Genomic DNA, 21,197 nt, shown 5'->3' on the forward strand with positions numbered 1-21,197 from the left:
AAAATCAAACTTATTTTCTGAGGATTTAATAGCATATTTCACTACTTATTTTAAATTAAAGTTATGAAACTGATGTCTATTAAATAATGCAGGAAAAATTGTTCTCAACTCCAAACTGCTTTCTTTAGTTTTTTTTTTTTTTTTTTACAAACATATTTTTATAAATTCTTTGTCAGATATATGAGATATTAAATTTACACTTGTTTAAGAACATGCTAAGTATTTTAATAGTTATATCATGTAAAGGATGCTGTTAAACAATTTGGACTTATATTATGCGAATTGGAAACTGTTTTTTTTTTTAAAAATGTAGCATTAATTTGACATTAAACATATTACTTTACTAAAGAAACTATTAATAATTTTTATTTTCTTAAATTTATTCTCTTGTTTATCAAATTTTCTGTTACAAACTGCAATTTATCTACTATTTTTAATTTGCACATAATTTTTAACAAAAATATGTTATATAGTTTTTAGCCTGTTTCTATATGAAACTTTATTTTTAAAACTTAAATAGTTTATTAAATAATATTTAATGATGTGAATGATTTGTCAACTGATCTAAGACTTAAGCCAAAAAAAAAAGTAAGACTGTTAATCACTTAGGTTAAAGAAGGTTTAACTGTAATATTGTTTTTAATATAATGTTATTTCAAAAATTTTAAATTTCTAATCATTTAAAAGCAATATAATCTGTCTGTGTCTTTTCAATGTTTGGAAAACAATAATGGCTATAATATTGTATTTTAAAGAGAGAAAACTGTACAAAAATGCTCTTTATATCTTCCATTTCAAATAGTTTAATGATTTGTATTGAATTAAGTTATTTTAATTAAAATAGTTGTCATTAATTTGTAATCAAGATTGTGACATTTTACAGTTTTATTTTTATTTTAAAAGTAATTTTTTTAAGGAATTAAGTAAAATTTTAAATGAGTTTAATTGAATTGTGTCTTAATTTTTTTCCTGTTTCAGTCTTTTTAATTAGGAAATAATTTCATCGAAATGAATTAAAAATGAGTTATCGGGAGAAAAAAAAAATTTATATTAACCCATTGAATATTACACATTTCAGCAAACTTGTATGGAATTCACCCCCCCCCCCNCCCCCCAATCATCCGTTAATCATCCATTAAACAATTAACAACCATTAAGTGATAAACTTCTTAAGAACTGAAATTAGGAGCTGCCTCCATAAGCTCTGAATCATGGAACAGACCTGTTCCTTCAAACTATCTTTTATTGACCAGACATAAGCAGAGAAAAGTCTGTTCATGTATCTTTGAAAGCAAACCGAAATTTTGACTTATAATTGGTGAATAAAATTCTGGTTGTTTTATTATTAAAGATTTTTCAATTTCTAGTATTTGAAATGAGCTTGTAAAAAGTACCTTAACTGTTCAATAGACTGCGTGAAAAAACAGTAAGTTAATCTAATTTAATTGCTCATTGTCACACTCATATAATACATAAGCATCTGGGTAGACACACTCCAAATTGCACTAGCTGCAATAGGCCTTTAACAATTAACAACACTATTTTGACTTATGTTATTACTTTGTAACTTCTTATGGGCAATAAACCTAAGTGTAATCTTTTTTTGCATCTCAAGATTATTTGTTTTTATACCTCAATTTAGTATCTAAAATTAAACATTTGAGCTGTTATTTAAGCCAACTTCATAGTGCAATATAGCTATTTCTGACTTTTGTGCCAAAGACTGTAGATTAGCATAAACACCCAACATGAATGTTTCCCTATTATTTTTATTATATGACAGATATATGTATTATTCTATGCTGATATATCATTCTACTTTCATAAATCTTTGTTTGGTGTGTTGAAAATAAATGAGAAATAACTTTTTTTTATGTTTACTTCAAAAAATGTATATTAAAATTTCCATCTTGTTAATTTTTCTTTCATAACATTTTAAACTCATAAAAAGTTTTGATTTTATTTTTAAGTGATGTTGCTTTAGAAATCCTCTCAGATCCGAATTGGGAAACGGTACTTCGTAACGAATCAGATGTTAACAAATTTTCTATGCATCAAACTCCATTGCGTAGACTAATTCGTTACATGCCTGGTAAGTATTTCATTTTTAAAATAATAATTTAACATTTTTAGTCTTTTAACACTTTATAGCTTTTTTATTTACAAGCAGCAGCTTATGCAATTTTTTGTAGACATAGTATTTTATAGATTATAATACTATTATACTAGAAAACTATTTTATGGTATATTGTTTGTATCAAAGATGCTTTAGGAGTTCTTGAGGTTCATATGGCTACTTTACTCATGATATTTTATAGTACAGATACGGATTTTTTTTTTAGAAGAATATTGCTAGAAAACATTTTGGCTTTTAAATAGCTTTTATATCAATTGATAATAATTTTCTTCTTTTTTGTTTAATGCCAAAATCAATTTTAGTTTATCATAAAAACTAAAAAACAAAATGCAAAAAAAAATGTGTATTTATATTAAAAGAATATCAAATTTTCAATTGAAGTTTTGTGAGATTTAGCTTCTTTAATGAAATTTAAATAAAAGTAGATTTTAAACTTTCTCTGTAAAAAACTGTTTTATAGTATTTTTATACTATAAATAAATTAATTTTTAAATTCTTAAAGTAGGAAATTATTTTAAACTAAAACATGTTCGAAGCAAAATATTCTTTTAAAACATGTATGTATATAACCATTTTGGAATTTTAAATTATTTTTTTGTTTCAAAGTCAGTTAAAAGTAATTTAAAAGAGTAAATTAAAACTTCCTCATCTAGTTATGAAAACAAGGAACTGCACATTAAAGAGCTACAAGTTATGTGCACCTATTTTACAGTGAAACGTATGCTATAATTAATTATTTTTAAAATAATTTATTTGAATAATATGACTTAAATAAATAAGGCAATATTTAATTCTTTAATGATACTTAGTTTTATATTTATTTCGTGTGTAAACATTATCTCTATTTTGTTTTTGTATGCAAGAAATTATTTTCTTATGAAAAACTTGCTGCTCCTTTTTCAGATTTTAAATATTTCTATCTATGTAAATTTCAGATGTTGCTTCTTATGCACTAAGCCGATGCATATCCACAAATGAGCTTGCTGAAGATGATCCTGATATGGAGAAAATTTACAATTATGAGTTTCTTGATGATATGTTTGCCTGTTATAGACCATATTTATATGATGGTATGGATCGAAATGATGACAAGTCTTCTCAATCAGGAACTAGTATTCTGACTGGTAAAGCAATAAATACTTTCAATTACAGTTCGTTGTATTATATATTTTTTTATAATACAATAACGTATTTTTTTATTTATCATTTTAGGTTCAAATATCTATGACGATGATGGAACAGTAAAAAAGAATGTCATTCCATACACATTTGATAAAGAAGTTTTGAAGTACAATCACCCTTTAATGCTAATGGTTTGTTTAGAATTAACAGTGAAATGTTTTTCAAAATATTTTTAAACATTATCAAGCCCAAACCTGACTTTAAAAAGTCGGTTAATATTGATTATATGCTTATTACTATACAGTGGATTTTGAAGTTCTTGAGAAAAAAATACTTGACCTATTGTTTTGTTATGTTTGTGTATTTTTTCCTCATAACTAGTAAGCACAAAAAGTTCATTTTATATATTCATTAGCTTTTTAACCCTAAGTTTGAAAGCCGCTCCTTTTTGCTCAGCTAATGTCTGAGGCGATCGAGCCAAGTCAGACTTCTACTTCTTTTGTGCTCTAGTCATTTCTTTTTTACAACAGAAGCTGCTCCCTTTTCTCCATTTCTTAGAGTTTCAGATTTCATAGAGCTGATTTGGCGTTGCTAAACAACGGTAATATGCAACAACATTAACTTTTTATGTATCAGGAATATAAAAAAACTACCAGTAATGATTAAATTGGCTAGACACAATATGTGTGAAACTTATTTTTATTTAGTTATTTATATACGAAATAAAAAAGAAAAAATGGAATGAAAGATCATAAAAAGTTTAAAATGACTTATTACGTGCTAACCATATTTCTTAAAACAATATTATCTGCTTATAGGAATGAGAGCATATAAGAATATCATCTAACAAAAAGTATTGTTTGTTAGCAAAGATCAAATACAGTTAGAACCCACTGTAATAAACCGTCACCCATAAATATGTCCTCTATAAATGATGGTTTACTGTATCCAAATTCTTTGAAATAATATATTTTAACATATTGTTGAAGTATTGTTAGAAGTTGTAATTTTTGTGATAGTATCTAATTTGCATAAGTATAAACTAACTCAATAAGTAGTCCCTATATAACGAAATTTCCCTACAACAAAATACCCCTATGACAAAACTTTCAATTGAAACGTTAAGTGACATTTTAAATATATTCCACCTAACAAAGTGTTTGTTGTTTGTTTTCCTATAAATAAATTTTTCTGTCGTTCTTGTTTTTGATTTTTGTCATTTTTTAAAACAGTTGTTATTGAATATTGAAATGTTTTAGCAACCAATTCGCTTTTACTCTTGCTTGTTTCTGGAATCACTTGCATTATTATCTCCAGAGAAAGTAAATAAAACTAGAATTCTGTATAATAGATACGTCTCATTTTAAACATTCCTTTAATATGTATTACTTCATTTTTAATTGAAAGGTATATTTATATCTTTCCGTGCTTCTCACTAAAAATTTATGAGCATTTATTTAAATAATTGCTAAATAGAAATTTTATTCCTCAATAGCTGAACAGCTGTTCATTATAAACGTATTAATCATCAGCACTTCGGATGAATCACGAGAGTAGTTCACTACAATTGAGTTTTTAGTATATCCTGAGTTTTTTATAGCAATGTTTAACTGTATATCCTTAAACTTTATCAATAAAGATCTTTAAAACGTAATAATAACAGCCTGTTCTACTTCAAATACCAAAATATAAAATAAATAATAAAATTTGTTGGTCATACAATAAACTAGAACCACCTCTTTTTCGAAATGCACTTTAAATGTTATATTCCACAATCTTTATAATAAGCTGTGAAAAAAATATATAGTCTGCTCTTAGTTTAATTTATTATTACTGCATCTCTACAAATTTGTACCATATTGCTTTTTTTAAATGAACATTACTCAATTAAATCTTAACCAAGTAATTAATTGACGCCCGGTGGCTGAGCGGTAGCGCTTCGCGCCTGTCGTGCCTGTCATCCCTTCAGTGGGTCGATAAATGAGTACCAAACATGCTTGGGAACTAAGCACTGGGGGTTCCGCGTTCGACTGACCACCTGACCGGAACATCTGCTCCTGCACCCCAGAGGCCAAGGTCAAGAAAACTGAGATGGGCACAGTTGGCCCTCTATGGGCTGTTGCGCCACTGAGTTTAGTTTAGTTCAAGTAATTAATTACTACCTTTGTTTTAATTTAAATATGCTGATAAAAAGTAAGCATGATGTTAAATCTGTTTATTCACAAATTTTTGAGTCATTCATCTTTTTCAAATGAACAACACTGATAAACTAAATACTAACAGAATAGTTAAAATGATTACAAGTGTATAACCTTAAATATGCTTATAAAAAGTGAACATATTCTTCTTTTACTGTAATTTGAAAGAATATAAATTAAGATATTAAATTCATTTACATATTTTCTGCTGATTTGACTGAAATTTTGCCATTTTAATGCAGGTATCTTATGGGAGAGAAGAATTGTTGAAACATCCATTATGTGCTAGTTTACTTAGGCGCAAATGGAAATACTATGGTCGATATGTCTACTACAGTAATTTGTTTGTTTTTATACTATTTTTAATGATTTTGACAACCTATGTATTGACCTCTGTTCCACCATGTTCTATCTCTGATGATGAGGAATTTGATTCTAAATGTTGGTATGTATTAACTTATTTGAGACCATTAAAGATCGTGCTGTTATTCTATGCTGAAAAAATTATAAATAAAATTTATAATTTTTCTCCTTGACAAAAATTAAATATATTATTGAAATCGATGCTTCATGCTGTTTTATTAGTGTACAGTGCGCAAAAAATAAGTGAAACACCCTGAATAACTTTTGATTTAATGATAGGCTATCAAGTATTAGCATTAAAATCATGGTTCAAGAGAATGACATCAATTGTGCTAATTAAAGTGTGCAGTTGATATTTTAAGTTACAAATTCAGATACAAAAACATACTTTCTCTAAATAAACGTTTCTTTTTTTTCTTTCTTGATACCAAAGTATAGGGGGAGCCACGATCTGGGAATTATGGTTCCAATAGTATAGTCTGGAAAATGGTTGAAAATTTGGACTCTTTAATAGTACTAATTTTACTTTTTACATACAATCATTGCACACAATTATAAAATGCGTTTATTCAAATATAATTCCATGCAAAAAATAATTTTTTATCAATTATTTATTAATTGTCATTATTTTATTTAATAACAGTCAAAGACATTTTGAATTGTATGGTTTATAAAGTTTTTCATTTCAAATAAATAATGCATTTTTATGGCAAAATGAAAATTTGAATGAAATTAGTCAAGTAGTTCCTGAATAATCAGATTTTTCATTTTCTGAAATAGTCAATTAAAAAATTTTTAGACCATCATTAAAAATTATATATAGTTAATATTTTTATTTTTTGGATGGATAAATTTTGATGGACCTTTGGATAAACGCAATTTTATAATTGTTAACAAATTTTTTAGTTTGCTTAAAAAGTTCTCGAAATTCTGCAAAATATGCACACAAAAAAATTCACATATTCTTAAAGACTTTCAACCACTTTCCTGACCAAATTGTTGCCACCATATTTCCATAATGAACCATATTTCTAAGATCGTGCCAAGATTGTTCTGCATTATAGGGGTCAGGAATCATAGTCCATCAAAGAATGAACGTTTTTGTTTCTGACCTCTGCTTATTTCATGACTTAAAATATCGTCTGCACTAATTAATTGACATATTTGAGGTCACCCCCCTTAAACCATTAAGATTGTGTCTTAGTAAATTAGATCAAAAGTTACTCAGGGTGTTTTATTTATTTTTGCACACTGCACATTTTTTCTGCTGTGTTATGAGTTTGTAAAATCATTTTTTTCTTTATTCTTTCTTCCAATATCTTCTAGGGTGTTTGCTTACTATAAAGTTAACTTCCCGGTTTTACAAAATGCAAGAAACAGAGGCCGTTTATTTAGACGAAATAATTATCATAATTTATTTTATGTGTTTTTTATTAGAATGCTACACATATACAGTAATTCATAAATAAATAACAAAACTCATAAAGTATTTATTATTTTTCTGGTAAAAAAGATATTAAATTTGATGTTCTTTGTTGATTTTTAGTCATTAAATTAAAGCTCTGTACAATGCTTTCCTGCTTTTTTTTTTTTTTTTTTAGTATTTTTCTAGCAAAATTAAAGATTATATACAAATTTATTTTAATGACAGCCACTAAATGTGAATTTTGTAAAATTATATTTCAAATGAAAATATACTTTTTTATGTTTTACTTTTCTATTTATGTTTCACTTTTTTATTTTTTATGTTTTACTTTTCTATTTCTTATTTAAATTTTTTTGTTCATGCATACAATATTTTATTCTTACAAATGTATTTCTTATAATTCTTTATATTAGTACAAACCAGAATTATACTTGCCAGCCATTTATTGGAGAATGTGATAGAGACATGAATCAAGCTTTCCCCAACTTCTGTAAAAATTTTATTTATATACTTGCAGTTTTGCATTTATTAAAAGAGGTAAGTCTGATTTGTCTTATTCATTATTATTCAAAAAATATTGCAAATTTTTAATTCAATTTAATGTTTTTCTTAAACTTAATAAATTCTAGAATGTAGTTATTAGAAAATTAAATAATTTTATTACCAAAGGGGCAATATACAAATACCTGACAGAGCGGCAATCAAAAGGGGATTGGTCGGCACAAGGCACCGAGTCTTGTTTGATCATGAGCAAGTGAAAGGGTCAAATCCAAATTCATAAGGCTTGTCTGCAGAAGAACCAGTGGTCACAGACACGGTAGGTAGTGTAGGTCGGCACCCCAACCCCATTGGGCTGACCTCAGACTGGAAGGCCAACCAAACTGTTTTTATATGCATATTCATAGCCGCCAACTCTTCTGGATTTTCCAGTAGACTACTTGTTTTTGCCAGTTTCTCCTGGTTTACTGGTTTAATTCAAATTCAACTGGTTTTTGTACATTTTAGGAAATTCTAAAATTGAGTAAGTTTCCTAAAAGAATCCCTATTGAAATAGAATTTTCGTACAGATTACTGCTGGAATATATAAATAAGTATTACTAATACATAATAAAGCGAGCCTCTTTAATAGAAATCAGTTCAAAACTTTTTTTGCTCTGAAATGTTCAGTTTATTTTTACTCAGAGCTTTCTTTTTAAATTAAATTTTAAAGAAATCTTTTAACTATCTTTGATCAATTAGTAATATTCAATATTATGAGTAAACATAATACACAACATTTGAAGTATGTTTAACGTCAATCATAACTGAAAAATATTGCAGTATTTCTATTTTGATGACTATAAAAATCCCTACAATTTCCTGTATGTAAAATATTTAGTATATTATGCAACAATTATCATGAAACTTATATTATTTCATAAAATCTACTGAAATTTTTTTCCTATCCATCTTGGCAGCTATGCATATTCACAAATACATAATTACTGGGAAAGAATCTAAAAATTACATTAAATGAATTCTAAAAATTACAACAATTACATTCGAAAGGTACACCAAAAAAGTTCAAAATTTACATAATAAAGTATTGCAAATGAATTTAAAAGGCTATCATCTAAACTTAATTTCAAAACTGTTTCCATTTTATTAGGAAAATAGGTAACCTTATTTAAATAGCTATATCTCAACAATAATATATATTTTATCTTTATTATTTATAATTGATTTAGAAATAATATAAGTTGTCAATCCTCTAGGTTGGTTTTCTTTGCCACAAATTCATTATCCATTTGTTCTAATTGATCATAATTATTTCTTTTAGATACTTTATAATGTATCATTTACTCTTTTGTAATTAAAACACTTAAATCAAGCATAAAAATTACCTGTATTAATATTATTATGAACTTAGTATGTTGTATTTTTTTTATTTCAATGGTAACTCTATTGTATACTTATTTTAATTATGTTGATTGATTTAGTTTAAATCATCAATTTTAGTGAAACAGAATTTTTTTTTCTTCTTTTAAAGTTTGTTTTATTTAAAATATTTCATAATGTGTTACTGTATAATTAGACTGAAAGTTCATGTAACTTTAGTATTTAATATGTCAACGTATGTGTTAGTTCTTTTTATATTTTTGATTCAAAACTTTTTCATAAATAAACAAAAATTTATTTTAAATACTTTTAAATTCAAACAGCCAATTTCAGAAGAATTTTTACTTTTTTTCATATGTCTTATAATTTTGAACAATAATTTAAGAAAAAAAAAAAAACTCCATAACGATTTTTAAAATCGGTTCGTGCTAAATTAATTAAAATTTGCAAGTTTAAATTATCTTACTGATTATATTTCTCTATATGTTTATAAATTTAATTTTTAAAGAAATAGCATTAGTTGATAAATACCGAAATTCAAATATTTTTTTATCTAATATTAGTCAACAACAAAAATTAGTGAAGTTTTATATCCTGGTTATTATTTATTTTTCATTTATTTATTTCAGATTTTCCAACTGTATCAAAATGGGAAAAGATATGCGAATTTAGAAAATTGTTTGGAATGGTCCTGTTACTTAAGTGCATTATTATTTGTGGCTGATTTCACTGAGTGCTCTGTTGAAAGTGGCATTCGTGAAGTAGGAAATTTTATTTGTTTTTCTTAGAATGTTATTGTGAGAATATTAATTTGCCAAGTGTCATAACATTTATATCAGAAAATTGTACTGAACGAAGTATTTAATGTTTTTTTTTCTTTATCAATTTAGTTAATAAAATTGATAGACCATTAGAAAAATAAAATAGACTTCTGCTCAAAGAATAAAAACTGTTTAATTTACAAAAAAGCTATATTTTAGCTGTTCATTTAATGATTTTTTTTTTAAGTAGACATAAACCCTGTTTTATACAACCTTGTCAGATATCTGTAGTAATAATGAAGAAATTACTTTTTTTCTTACTGTTCAACAAATTTATGCTATACCCCTCCTCATTGAAAAATGTGCAGAATAATGAAATGTTGAATCCTGGTGTCGCCCTACTATACTCATAGTTATTTGATATAAAGCTAAGTCTTCTTGAATAATTTTACTTAAAAGATTATCATAAACATCTTAAAAGCATTTCTTAAATAAAATTTACATGCATATATCTTCTTCATCAATTTTAAAAAATACAAATATTATTTTTCGTAGGCTTAATACTAAATGCATGTAAATTTTTAATTAAATAAATATAACTTTTTTTCAGTTATAGTAAATATTGATTTTTTCTGGTGTATATAAAAAATTAAAGAATTTTATGATTTTTTTCCGATATTTTATGTTTGCCAGTTGGAGTAAATATTGATTGAACTGATTTTTTTTGGACATGAATAGTTTAGTAATAATAAGTGTTGATGAAGTTACTATGATAATTTTAATTATGTTTTCAAAATAATTTTGTTATAAATTTATCAATTTTTAGTTGAGTTTTTCTAATACTTTGTTTTAGAAAATGCTGTAAACCCTACTAAGTTTCTAATATAATGATTTCTTGAACAATTTTAAAAATGTTCTTTTAAATTGGGGTGTGGATATCACCTAGCATATATCTACTCTTGTTAGTAATATTTATATAATATTGTATAAGGCTTAACTTGCTACTAATGTATGCTATTATCTGTATTGATTATATTTTTTTCTTTTATTTACTGCATGTTAATATATTAAAATATTACTTTTAGGTCTGGCAATGGGAACTTGGAGCAATATCAATATTTACAGCTTGGATGGTTTTTCTTATATTTATCAGCAAATTTCCTTTTCTGGGAATTTATGTAATAATGTTCTTCGAAATCTTAAGTACTTTTGTCAACTTTTCATTTGTTTTCTTTCTCTTTGTTGTTGCATTTGGCCTTGGATTTTATAGCCTTCTTCAAAATCAGGTATACAAATATTTCATTGCAGGATATTTTCTAAAGTTTTTGTTTGCATTTTTAACTTATATTTTGTTGCACTTTTCAGAAAAAACGTCATCAACTATATGTATTTCAATATGTAATTAATTTAAATTTTTCATTTTTATACTGTCAGTGTAGTGTAAGTTTTAAAATATATTTTTTATCCCTCATAAATTTTGAAGACTTGAAACTAGAACTTTACATTTCGAGCAATAACTTTATTTTTTTTAATTGAAATACAAAAGATTTTCTGTAATTAAAAAAAACATCAAAATTTACATGATTATGTATTCCGTAATTTGTATTCAATCTGATGCTTACTTTTGAATACTAGATGTTCTGTTATATTATTTCAAAATTCATTTTAATCTATTTTTAAACTTTTTTTTATTATTGCAATGTATGTGAACCACACAATTTATAAACTTTGAAAATCTTTTAAACTTCATATCCATTACAAAGTTTTATATTATTTAAAGTTTAGTTTTCAAAAATGATTTCCAAAAATTATTTTTAACAGCATTGAAAATGATTTTAAAAAAATTTAACATGCTGTGAAAAATATTTCAATAGAAGTCTCACGGTATTTAAAAGTACATAAAAATTTTCGAATCTCATGTAATTTTTGGAGTCAGGGACAAAATTAGTTTTAAGGATCTATATAACAAAGCTTTCACATAATGCTTGTCTTCCTTTACATCAGCCTCAAGTTTTAAGCATTATAATGTATTTTTTACATTTTATTATCCACAACTTAAATTAAAAATTTTATATTTATTTTTTGAGTTTTATTGAACGTAAACAAACTTAATTTATATAAATCGCAATTTTCTCAAGTTGTATTAAATTTAATATATTGACTACTTTCATAATTTTCGGGATGATTCTGAAAATTATGAGTTTTCAAGATAATTCTGAAAGCTCCTCTCTATTTCAATTGACTTAGCTATTTTTGATAATTTGTTTGCCAAATATTGCAAAAGAATTTTTAATCAGACATGACAGAAAGTTTTATTTAAACAACTTAGGTTTATAGTGAATTTATTTGCTTAATTTAAATTGTTTGCATTTATGTAAGAATGTAAAATATTAGTTAATATTTTTTTCATTTTTTAATTTAAAATGATAACCGCTAATTTATAAATGACAACAACAAAAGGAAACTTATTTTTTATTTATTTATTTTGCATAAATGAAACTTTTAATATCTAGAATGTTACTAAAATAATATTTTATTACTAAAAGCCATTATATCACTGCAAATTTTTTAACTTAATACTCATGCATATCAGAATTAATTCAGCCAGGTATTGTAAATATTTTCTACATTGTTTAAACTTAGATTCATTACAGTACTTGGTGATAATTTTTTGAAAAAAATTCTTATGATTACCGAACACAGAAATTTCGTGGAAATCTTATCACGCTATGTTAAAAAATTTGGGGAAAACATTATCCATCTTATCATATGTTTTATACCCCCACATTGCAAACTTTACTCATAATTATTCATTCATTTATTTCAGAGTCCTTTTGAAAATCCAGGAAAAGCTATTCTTAAAACTGGAGTTATGATGATTGGTGAAATTGAATTTGATGCCATTTTTAATAATTCTGAAAATAATCTATATTTTAGCGGGCCTACATATGCTTTATTTGTTGCCTTCATGCTCATAATGGCTGTAATTATTATGAATCTCCTAGTTGGTCTGGCCGTAGATGATATAAAAGGTGTTCAAGAACAGGCTGAACTTAAACGATTAGCCATGAAAGTAAATTTTAAAAATTTAATCCATCAGTACTATTTATTTGTAGCTATAATGTATGTTTATATCTGCGAAGTATAAGTTAATCATTAAAGATCTGAAATGCTAGCTTGAAAACTTATAAGAAAATTCTGTCATTGTAATTGATTCTGTAAATGTGTGAATTTCTTAAGTATGTAGATACTCTATGGAATCTTATTCTACAGAATTTGTGGAATCAAGAGATAAACTGAAAATATAGTTTAAAAGCAGTAACGATAATAACCTTACTTCACATAATAATTTCCTTTCCCAATCAAGAATTAAATTGCACTTGATTTTCTGGTTTATTTTAAGCTTAAATATGAAAGAAAAACTCAGACAATTTGAATCTAAGAATGATTGATTCTTTTTACAATCTGCTGCCCCAACTCTCAAAATTTGATAACTAAATTAAACATATTAGAATGCATTAAATTCGAAGTTGCCTCGAAAAGTAGGTTCCCACAATATTTCCGATATTTAGAACTAAAAATAAAAGCTGCAATGTTTCCAAATAATATTACTAAATAAGAATAATCATGTGTAGATTCAAAATATGAAAAATTATAAGAATATGAACCTTTCTAATCTCTGGAACATTTAGAGATGAAATATTTTAAATTTTTATTGTAAATCCATTTTTTAATAAGTATAGAACTTTTTTGATCTATCTCTGTTTTAAAAAGCCAAAAGCTCGAGTAAATGAGTAGTCAATTATCTAAAAATTAAAATGATTTTTATCAAATTGAATCTTTCTAAGATTTCTTTGTGATTTGCAGACATGAAAATACCTCTTAGAACTTTGACTTTAGGGTTAACTCAGTTACAGTTATTTGAAAGGCTTTATAATTGCACTGGTGATAATAATTACTGAAAATTTTTAATTCATCCTAAATTTGATTTAAATTGTCTAAAATCTCAGGAGCACAAAAATGCTCTTTGTTTAGTGCTTTTTTCTATATTTAAACTAAAACCAATGTTATAATTACATTAACTATTCTTATTTGATGTATTTTATGCATTTCATTTTTTTCTCATATTTATAAACCTTTTTCTTAATTTTTCAACTTTTATTTCCATGATATTTTGTTTTTTTGTTTAATTTTTAGCTTTATGTAATTTGTTTTCATTCATTTTAACTTCTGTTAACTGTGATTGCAGTTCCTTTTTGTGTCAAATAATTCATTTCTCTTTTAATAGGTAGAACTTGTGTTAACAGTTGAACGTACTCTGCCTGTTGTTCTCTTAAAGAAATGCATTTTTAAATATAGAAAAATTTATCCAAATAAGTGGAATTCAATTCCTTGGTATTATCGAATTTTTAAAGTAAAACAAGTTCCACCAAATGATCTATCTAAACAGGTAGTTATTTCATTGTTTGTTTTTTATCATTTCTAAACTAATTTTAAAAAAGTGATAAAGAAATGAGCTCTTTATTTGTTCTTTTGCTTTCACAAAAAATCAACCTTTTAAGCTTCATTTTTTTCCTCTTAGTGTTCCTACTTTTACAATTTCTATTTACGTCACTTCAGTGAATGTATTTATTTCTGAAAGTTGTGCTGAAGATAATGTGCCCAGAACAGAACAATGTACTATAGAATAGTTTTTAGTGCCAGAAGATGACTTTATTATTTTACTAATATGGTTGCCATTTATTTGGAGCACTGTCTAAGTCCAAAATAGCCACAATGACTCTGTGGTTAAAACACTGAACTGTCAATTTAAAAAACTGGGGTTTGATCCCTGGTGGTTGCTTGACTTATTTGGGATTCTGGATATGATTCAACTTATCTGGGAAGTGAAGGAGACCTGTGCACAATTCTTATGCACATACTGTTACAATCACACCATTGCTCACTAAATCACGAAACCTTAACTTCTATGACCCCCCTGGTCCACAATGGACTGTTGTGAGAATGCTTTTTCAAAGAAAAAAAAAACCTGTAAACAAGTGGAAGTTTTAATGGAGGATAAAATCTATCATCCATAATTCATAGCTTCTGTTTATGAAATATTTGGTGCAATCAAAGAGTTATAGCTTGTGATGTCTGTTCAACAATCTGCCTGGGTAAAAGAATGGTGCAATCAACTATGGCACTAAGAATCATACTACTGCACATTGTTCTATTCTGGATGCATTCATGTTTAACTTTACTTTCAATCACTTTAAATGCTCTCATGTGAATTAGTTCTATGCAATCTGTTTTGCTCTTGATAAAAAGTATTTTTTTAAATAAAAAATATATTTAAAATCCACCAGAAATGTAAATTATACTAAGCTGAAAATGTCATAGGGTAGCCTCACTAACAGAAAAACATCTGATTTGATTTAGGCAATCAAGGGAAAGCATTGTGCATTAAGAAGCCAAAACATAAAAATGTGTATTGTTACCTCTCTTCCAAATAAATAAATTCCTTAACGAAATTAATAATTTAATAATGCAATAATTTATATTTTGCCAAGGCAATAAATTAAGAATCATTTAGATTGGAAAGCGCTTTTTATACCCAATAATTAGTCACAAATGTACCATTTAAACTCTCTTCACTAACCTATTAAATCAGATATTAGCAATGATGTATAAATTGAACTATTTGTTATTATTTGAAAAACCATTATTGATAAAGTATTAAAATTTATTTCATACGTATATGTTATTAGGTAATCACTTAACGTATTTATTTTATACTTAAAAAAACCTTTAATTTTTAATCAATGCTTGTTTTAATTTTTTTTAATATTAATTATGCAAATTCATGAATATTTTCCTTAAATTTTCGACTTGTAAAATCTTTTATTGAGTATAATCATGTTGTTTTTTTTTAATTACAGTAGACATTTAGGTAAACAGGAAATCATGTAATGGTTTCTGATAATCACTCTAACTACTAGGGCAAATGCTTTAAAACACTTAACATTCATATAATGTAACGAAAAACTAGTTTTTAGTCTAAAAAAGCAAACTAAGTTTTTTTAAGATGTTTTATGATGTTTAGAAGTCTTAACTAAAATAAATCTTTCTTTGAAAGTCATTTCAGTTAAAAAGTTAATTGTATATAAAAGTAATTTAATTATTTGTCATTTATTTTATTTTCTCTCTCTCTATTTCAGTCACCTCTTCATGATGTTGAAGAAAAACAGAATAAATTGATAAAGCAAATGAAAGAATTGCAAGATTCAATTCATCAAATTCAGAAAGATATTAAAAATTTAATAGCAAACAATAAAAATTCCAAAGATATATAAGAACTCAAATTTGTGTCTCGTGTGTCTATGTCTTTTTCTGGACATATGTTATTCAAAGTAATTTGGGATGTCATAAGGTTATTATTTTTATAATGATTTTTATGGTGCTTTATAATGGTGCTTATAACACATTTCATTTTGATATAAACTGGTTTTGGCAGCTCTATTTTCTTTTAGCTAGTTTGAAAATTTTAAACTTTCTTTTATTAAATTATTTAATTTAATTTATCTTGTAATATTTTATTTTATTCTAAAAAAAGTTTTAGTTCTGTAATTTTAAGTAATTTTTGTTATAACTACAAAATGGAAACTTAATTATTTTTCTTGTGAAAGTGAATATTATTTTTCGTTATGTAAACAAATATAGCTTTATGTTCAAATTCAAATATTTCAAGAAAAATTTATATTGATTTTATTTTAAAAATTTATAAAATAATTTCTATTATCTTAATAGTGTAATAGTTTTTCCCAAATCATTTTTTAAGACAAGCAGAAAATGCAGCATAAATACATCCAGCTTATATTTTGAAGCTCATTAGTATCTGAATTATTATTGTGCCCTTCTAAATTACTATTATTTTTAACATTTGTATTATATTAAATTTTCAGTTTTTACCATTAGATATCAGCACTGATATTTTTTTACCTTTTCAAGATGCAGTATAGCTAAATAATTTAACTCAAAATTATAAATGTCATTGCCAGAATATTGCTCAATATATATAAAGTATATACATGCATTTTGATTTAATTAGAGAAAGTGCATAACTTATTCTGATATTTTCATTATACCTGAAAAAAACGTGGAGTTCCTATATATACAAATGCTATGAACCATTATGTTATTTCACCGCAATTTTTACTTGCCTAATGTATTTTTAAAAAACGTAAAATGTGTGCAATGTGTATTTCCTATGAAAATAATAACATTTGTAAAATCAAACGTCCCTACAGTTGTTATTGAAGTTTTGTTCATGTTCTCATTACAATTCAAAATTTTGTAGTTGTACTTAATTATATTAGATAATATTAGAAAGATCGATGCTCCCCTGCTTAAAATTTTTATTTAAAACCTAAAATATTAAAATTATGTGGGATAGATTTATTGCACTGTGATATTAAACGCATGTTTGTATATTTTAAAATTTTTATTGACAATTTTCAATTTAAATATTATTGATTTTCTTGATAACTGATCGTTGAATTCATATTAATGTTTGGAAAAAAGATTTTGGTACTGACTGAAAGTCAATAATTTTGACTTGATTAATAATGCATGTGCTCAATTACTGTTGCTCAATTTTGGAAATGTTTTAAGGAAAATGTTTATTTAAAAGTAGAAATTTGCAAATCCCATTGTCCGTCTTGTAACTAGTTTTTAATTAAAAATTTTATTGTATTTTTTAGAAAGAAGTATATTAGTTTTTTAACTAATTCCTATACTACAGTGATTTACATCTTTGATATTTTTTCTAATAAATTTTTTTGGTATAACCCAATATCTTAAAAAAATGTTTTTTATGCATTCTGTATTAACGTAAGTATTCCTATTTGAACTTATTTGAGATATATTCATGATAAGTCAATATATATTTTAGATTAATGCATTTTCAAAAGCACTTTCTTTCTCATATTACATTCTCAATACGAAAATAGAACATTTATGAAAATAAAAAAAATCTTTAATGATCGTTTATAAAATATTACATATGAAAATTTTCTATTATCTCCTTTAATACTTGCGCATTTATTATAACTAAATTTTAAATAACAATATATTTTCTTATCTTTTTACTCATTATCAAATAATGAAAAAAAAAACAATTTTTAATGGCATAAATTTTTTTCTTAACGAACCACATTTTTAAAATAAATGGAAAGTATACAGTTATGGTAAAAGTTACATGTGCCAAAAAAAAGCAAAATTTTTAATATTAAGTATATCACTGATAACATTTCCTATTAGAACAAAAATAAAATGTATGTATTTTGCAGTTGTCTCTAAACTGGTGATTGTAAAACAAAATTTTGTGTTTAGCGGGAAAAAAATCATCAGCTTCTTAGCTAATTAGTCATTACAAAGGCTGTGTCAATCCAATAGAAAGACTGTGTTATAGAAAGATTATGTCAGCCTAATTTGAGCTGATTGGCATCTTTCAAGAAGTCTAGGAGGTTCAAAAAAGAAAAAAGGAGCCTCTGCTTCACATGATTTTATAACCGTCATTGAACAGCTGACCTAGTTTTGGGTTTACAACTACTGTTGTTCGACTCCGTAGCCTTGTAATTTTGAACCCTATCCTGAAGACAAAGAAATTCCTGGATCAGAATGAGGAGACATTTGCCTTTATGGAGAACTTTTTTGAAGGAACTAACCTACATTTGCGTTATATAGAGAGGAAAACCTTCTGCAGTTAGCCTGGCAGCGAGGGGATTCTTAGCCATGATCTGTCTACAACTGAGGATATTTTACCTTAGAACTATGCTGTAATCGGTGCGAGCCAGGTGCGGAATTCGTAGCAAACAGCCATCGCTGGATTTCGAACTCCGTTCACCTAATTGAAAATCTTTTTTTATAATTTATCGAATTAAAATTTTAGTTTTTAATTAAATTGCATGCAAGTGATTCTTCTGCCAATTTGATTGTTTTGATTTAGCGGATTTTCGCCATGTTGAATATTCGAGACTGTGGCAGAATCGGCCACTTTTTGCTCTGAAAATTCACCATTTTTATTTGTAATATTTTGTGAAAAACTACTAATTTATGAGGCTATGTGCTGTAATTCTCTTCTGTCAATCGCAAATGTAGTGGGAGGGGAAAGTCCCTCCAAGTACCACTTCAACTTCGTTACAAGCATTAAGAATCTCGCCTTTACCTCTAACTTCGTTATGAACTTTAAGAATCTCACCTATCGCCCCTCTTCCTACTTCTCAGTAGAATTTCTGCCTCTCGGCTGCTGTGGGGAGTTTAATAATATAGATGGATGCCGTGCACTAACGTACCTGTGAAAATTCTTAAATTTTGCAAGTACTTTTTTTTAAATTAAAAACAATAATTTTCAATTTTCTTATAATTTTCTTAAAGGCATTTTTATTTAGTCATTTTTTTATTATTTAAGAATGATCTAAATTTGTGTGACGAAGAAAAGAATATCATATTATGATTTTGCATGTACTTTTGTGTACAGATATTTTTTTTATCTTACTCTACATGTAACATATTTAACCTAATAAATAAATATGACAAAATTTACAGAAAATTGTCAACTATTTTCCTGTTTTACCAGCAACATGTATGTCAAATTGATTTATAAAACAGTAGATAAAACACAGTATAAAGGAATCGTATTAATTGACCTAGTTACATCATGTTTTTAGTATCTATTGGAATACATGTCACAACATGTTATTCGTCATCGAGAAATCAATCATATTTTGTAATCAAGTTAAAACTTATAAATCTTTATTAAATTGTAATCAAGTGTGAATTGTTTTTAATGAAATTACTCATATCAATTTCATGAGTATTTTCAATCCATGCTTCCTCTATGTATATTCAATTTGTATTATCACAGTCTATTGGACAAATATACTTTGTAAACTAAAATTTAAGGAAAAAATGCATCTGAATATTTGTTATTTTATGCTAATAAAATTTTACGGATCACATAGTATGTTGAAATTTTTTTCTTAATTTGTTCCACCATTGTTTCAAATATACAGTATTCTTTAAAAGGAAGAACTCAAACAACTTTATCTTGCCTTTATTTTAAAGCATGCTTGTTTTCATGCGTACAAATTCCTTAATGCTTTAATATGATTAAATTCAGCATTATGTCTTACACAAATTTTCAATTAGTGCCAGTGGCCGGTCTAATAACTTTGCAGCCACTTCTTCCTAAAACCTAATGAGCCTGTAACCGATTCAGGGTGTTTAGCGATTTTTAAAGGTGCTTATTTTCCTTTTTTAAAAGCCCTTAAAGGTGCTTTTTTCTTTAAGTGTTTTTGAAAATTTTAATTTTTCCTTTACCAAAATTAGCTATATTTTCTTTACCATGTCGATTTTCGCCAGGAACATACAAGCGTATTTGCAGCCTTCTTCTCTAAACCGCCAACCAAATACTGGCTCAGATCAGGAATTCAATCAACTCTTCACCTTAAAGGGACTTCACAATGCCCTCTCATCTTCCAAACCTAAATCACCAGGGCCAGATAAAATTCTCCTAAAAGTATTGTACTCTCTCTTGGAAGCAGCTCTGCGAAACTTCTGAGTGAGTTGAACTCTATCTGGGCTTCTGTCGTGGGCCAGTTCCCAGAGTCCTGGAAACTGACCCACGACATTCCGATCCACAGAAAAAGAAAACCTTTGGATCTAGTGTCTTACAGATATCTAGATGTCTTTGTCTGGTGTCTGACTGATAAGAATTCTTATAGACCTATATCGCTAACATTCACTGTGAACAAAACTCTCGGGCACAAGCTTCAAAAACGCCTCAGTGAGTTTTCTAGCCTTTTCATTGCGGATTCCTCCCCTTTAAAGGGGAAAATTTAGTTCTCACTATCAGAGGTGTATCTAGAGAAAATGGCGCCTACGGCAATCCTCCCGATCGACGCCCCTTCTTAAAATATTATATATATATATATATATATATAAGCGCGTTTGATTTGTAAGTTACCAAGGATTGGCTCGAAAATGGATGTACGCGAGTTGATATTATTCTGGATAAGTTAATAATTAATAGGTTGACATTTAATTATACAATTTTAATGATTTTAGAAAAATAACATTTATTTAAGAAGAAAAAAAGAGAGAAAGAAGCATGAATTGCCGTTTGGCGCATATTTTTAGCCACGGATTTGCCCGAAATAGATTTGCACGTGGTAAAAATTATATAAATTAACCAAGAAGTTTTTAATTAACTTATTTATAATAACATACAATTAACTCAATGATTTCACATAGAATTTTATCAATTTAGT

General features: G+C 26.5%; 1 protein-coding gene across 3 annotated transcripts in view; it reads left to right on the forward strand.

Annotated features, from left to right (window-relative positions):
* LOC107441436 (transient receptor potential cation channel subfamily A member 1 homolog) overlaps window positions 1-19,888 on the forward strand; it is a 59,272-nt gene extending 39,384 nt beyond the window's left edge. For 2 of the 3 annotated variants that reach the window (XM_071180211.1, XM_043049015.2), the window contains exons 15-24: window positions 1,971-2,092; window positions 3,073-3,261; window positions 3,350-3,450; window positions 5,700-5,902; window positions 7,660-7,783; window positions 9,754-9,885; window positions 10,971-11,171; window positions 12,713-12,958; window positions 14,174-14,335; window positions 16,086-19,888. In XM_071180211.1, coding sequence (XP_071036312.1) covers window positions 1,971-2,092; window positions 3,073-3,261; window positions 3,350-3,450; window positions 5,700-5,902; window positions 7,660-7,783; window positions 9,754-9,885; window positions 10,971-11,171; window positions 12,713-12,958; window positions 14,174-14,335; window positions 16,086-16,220 — 1,615 coding nt within the window. In that variant the 3' untranslated portion in view covers window positions 16,221-19,888. The remainder of the gene's footprint in view (window positions 1-1,970; window positions 2,093-3,072; window positions 3,262-3,349; window positions 3,451-5,699; window positions 5,903-7,659; window positions 7,784-9,753; window positions 9,886-10,970; window positions 11,172-12,712; window positions 12,959-14,173; window positions 14,336-16,085) is intronic. The other variant, XM_043049018.2, reaches the window with a different exon arrangement.
* Window positions 19,889-21,197: the final 1,309 nt, after the last annotated feature.

Source organism: Parasteatoda tepidariorum, chromosome 4, assembly GCF_043381705.1.
Source record: "Parasteatoda tepidariorum isolate YZ-2023 chromosome 4, CAS_Ptep_4.0, whole genome shotgun sequence".
Lineage (NCBI taxonomy): Eukaryota > Metazoa > Arthropoda > Arachnida > Araneae > Theridiidae > Parasteatoda > Parasteatoda tepidariorum.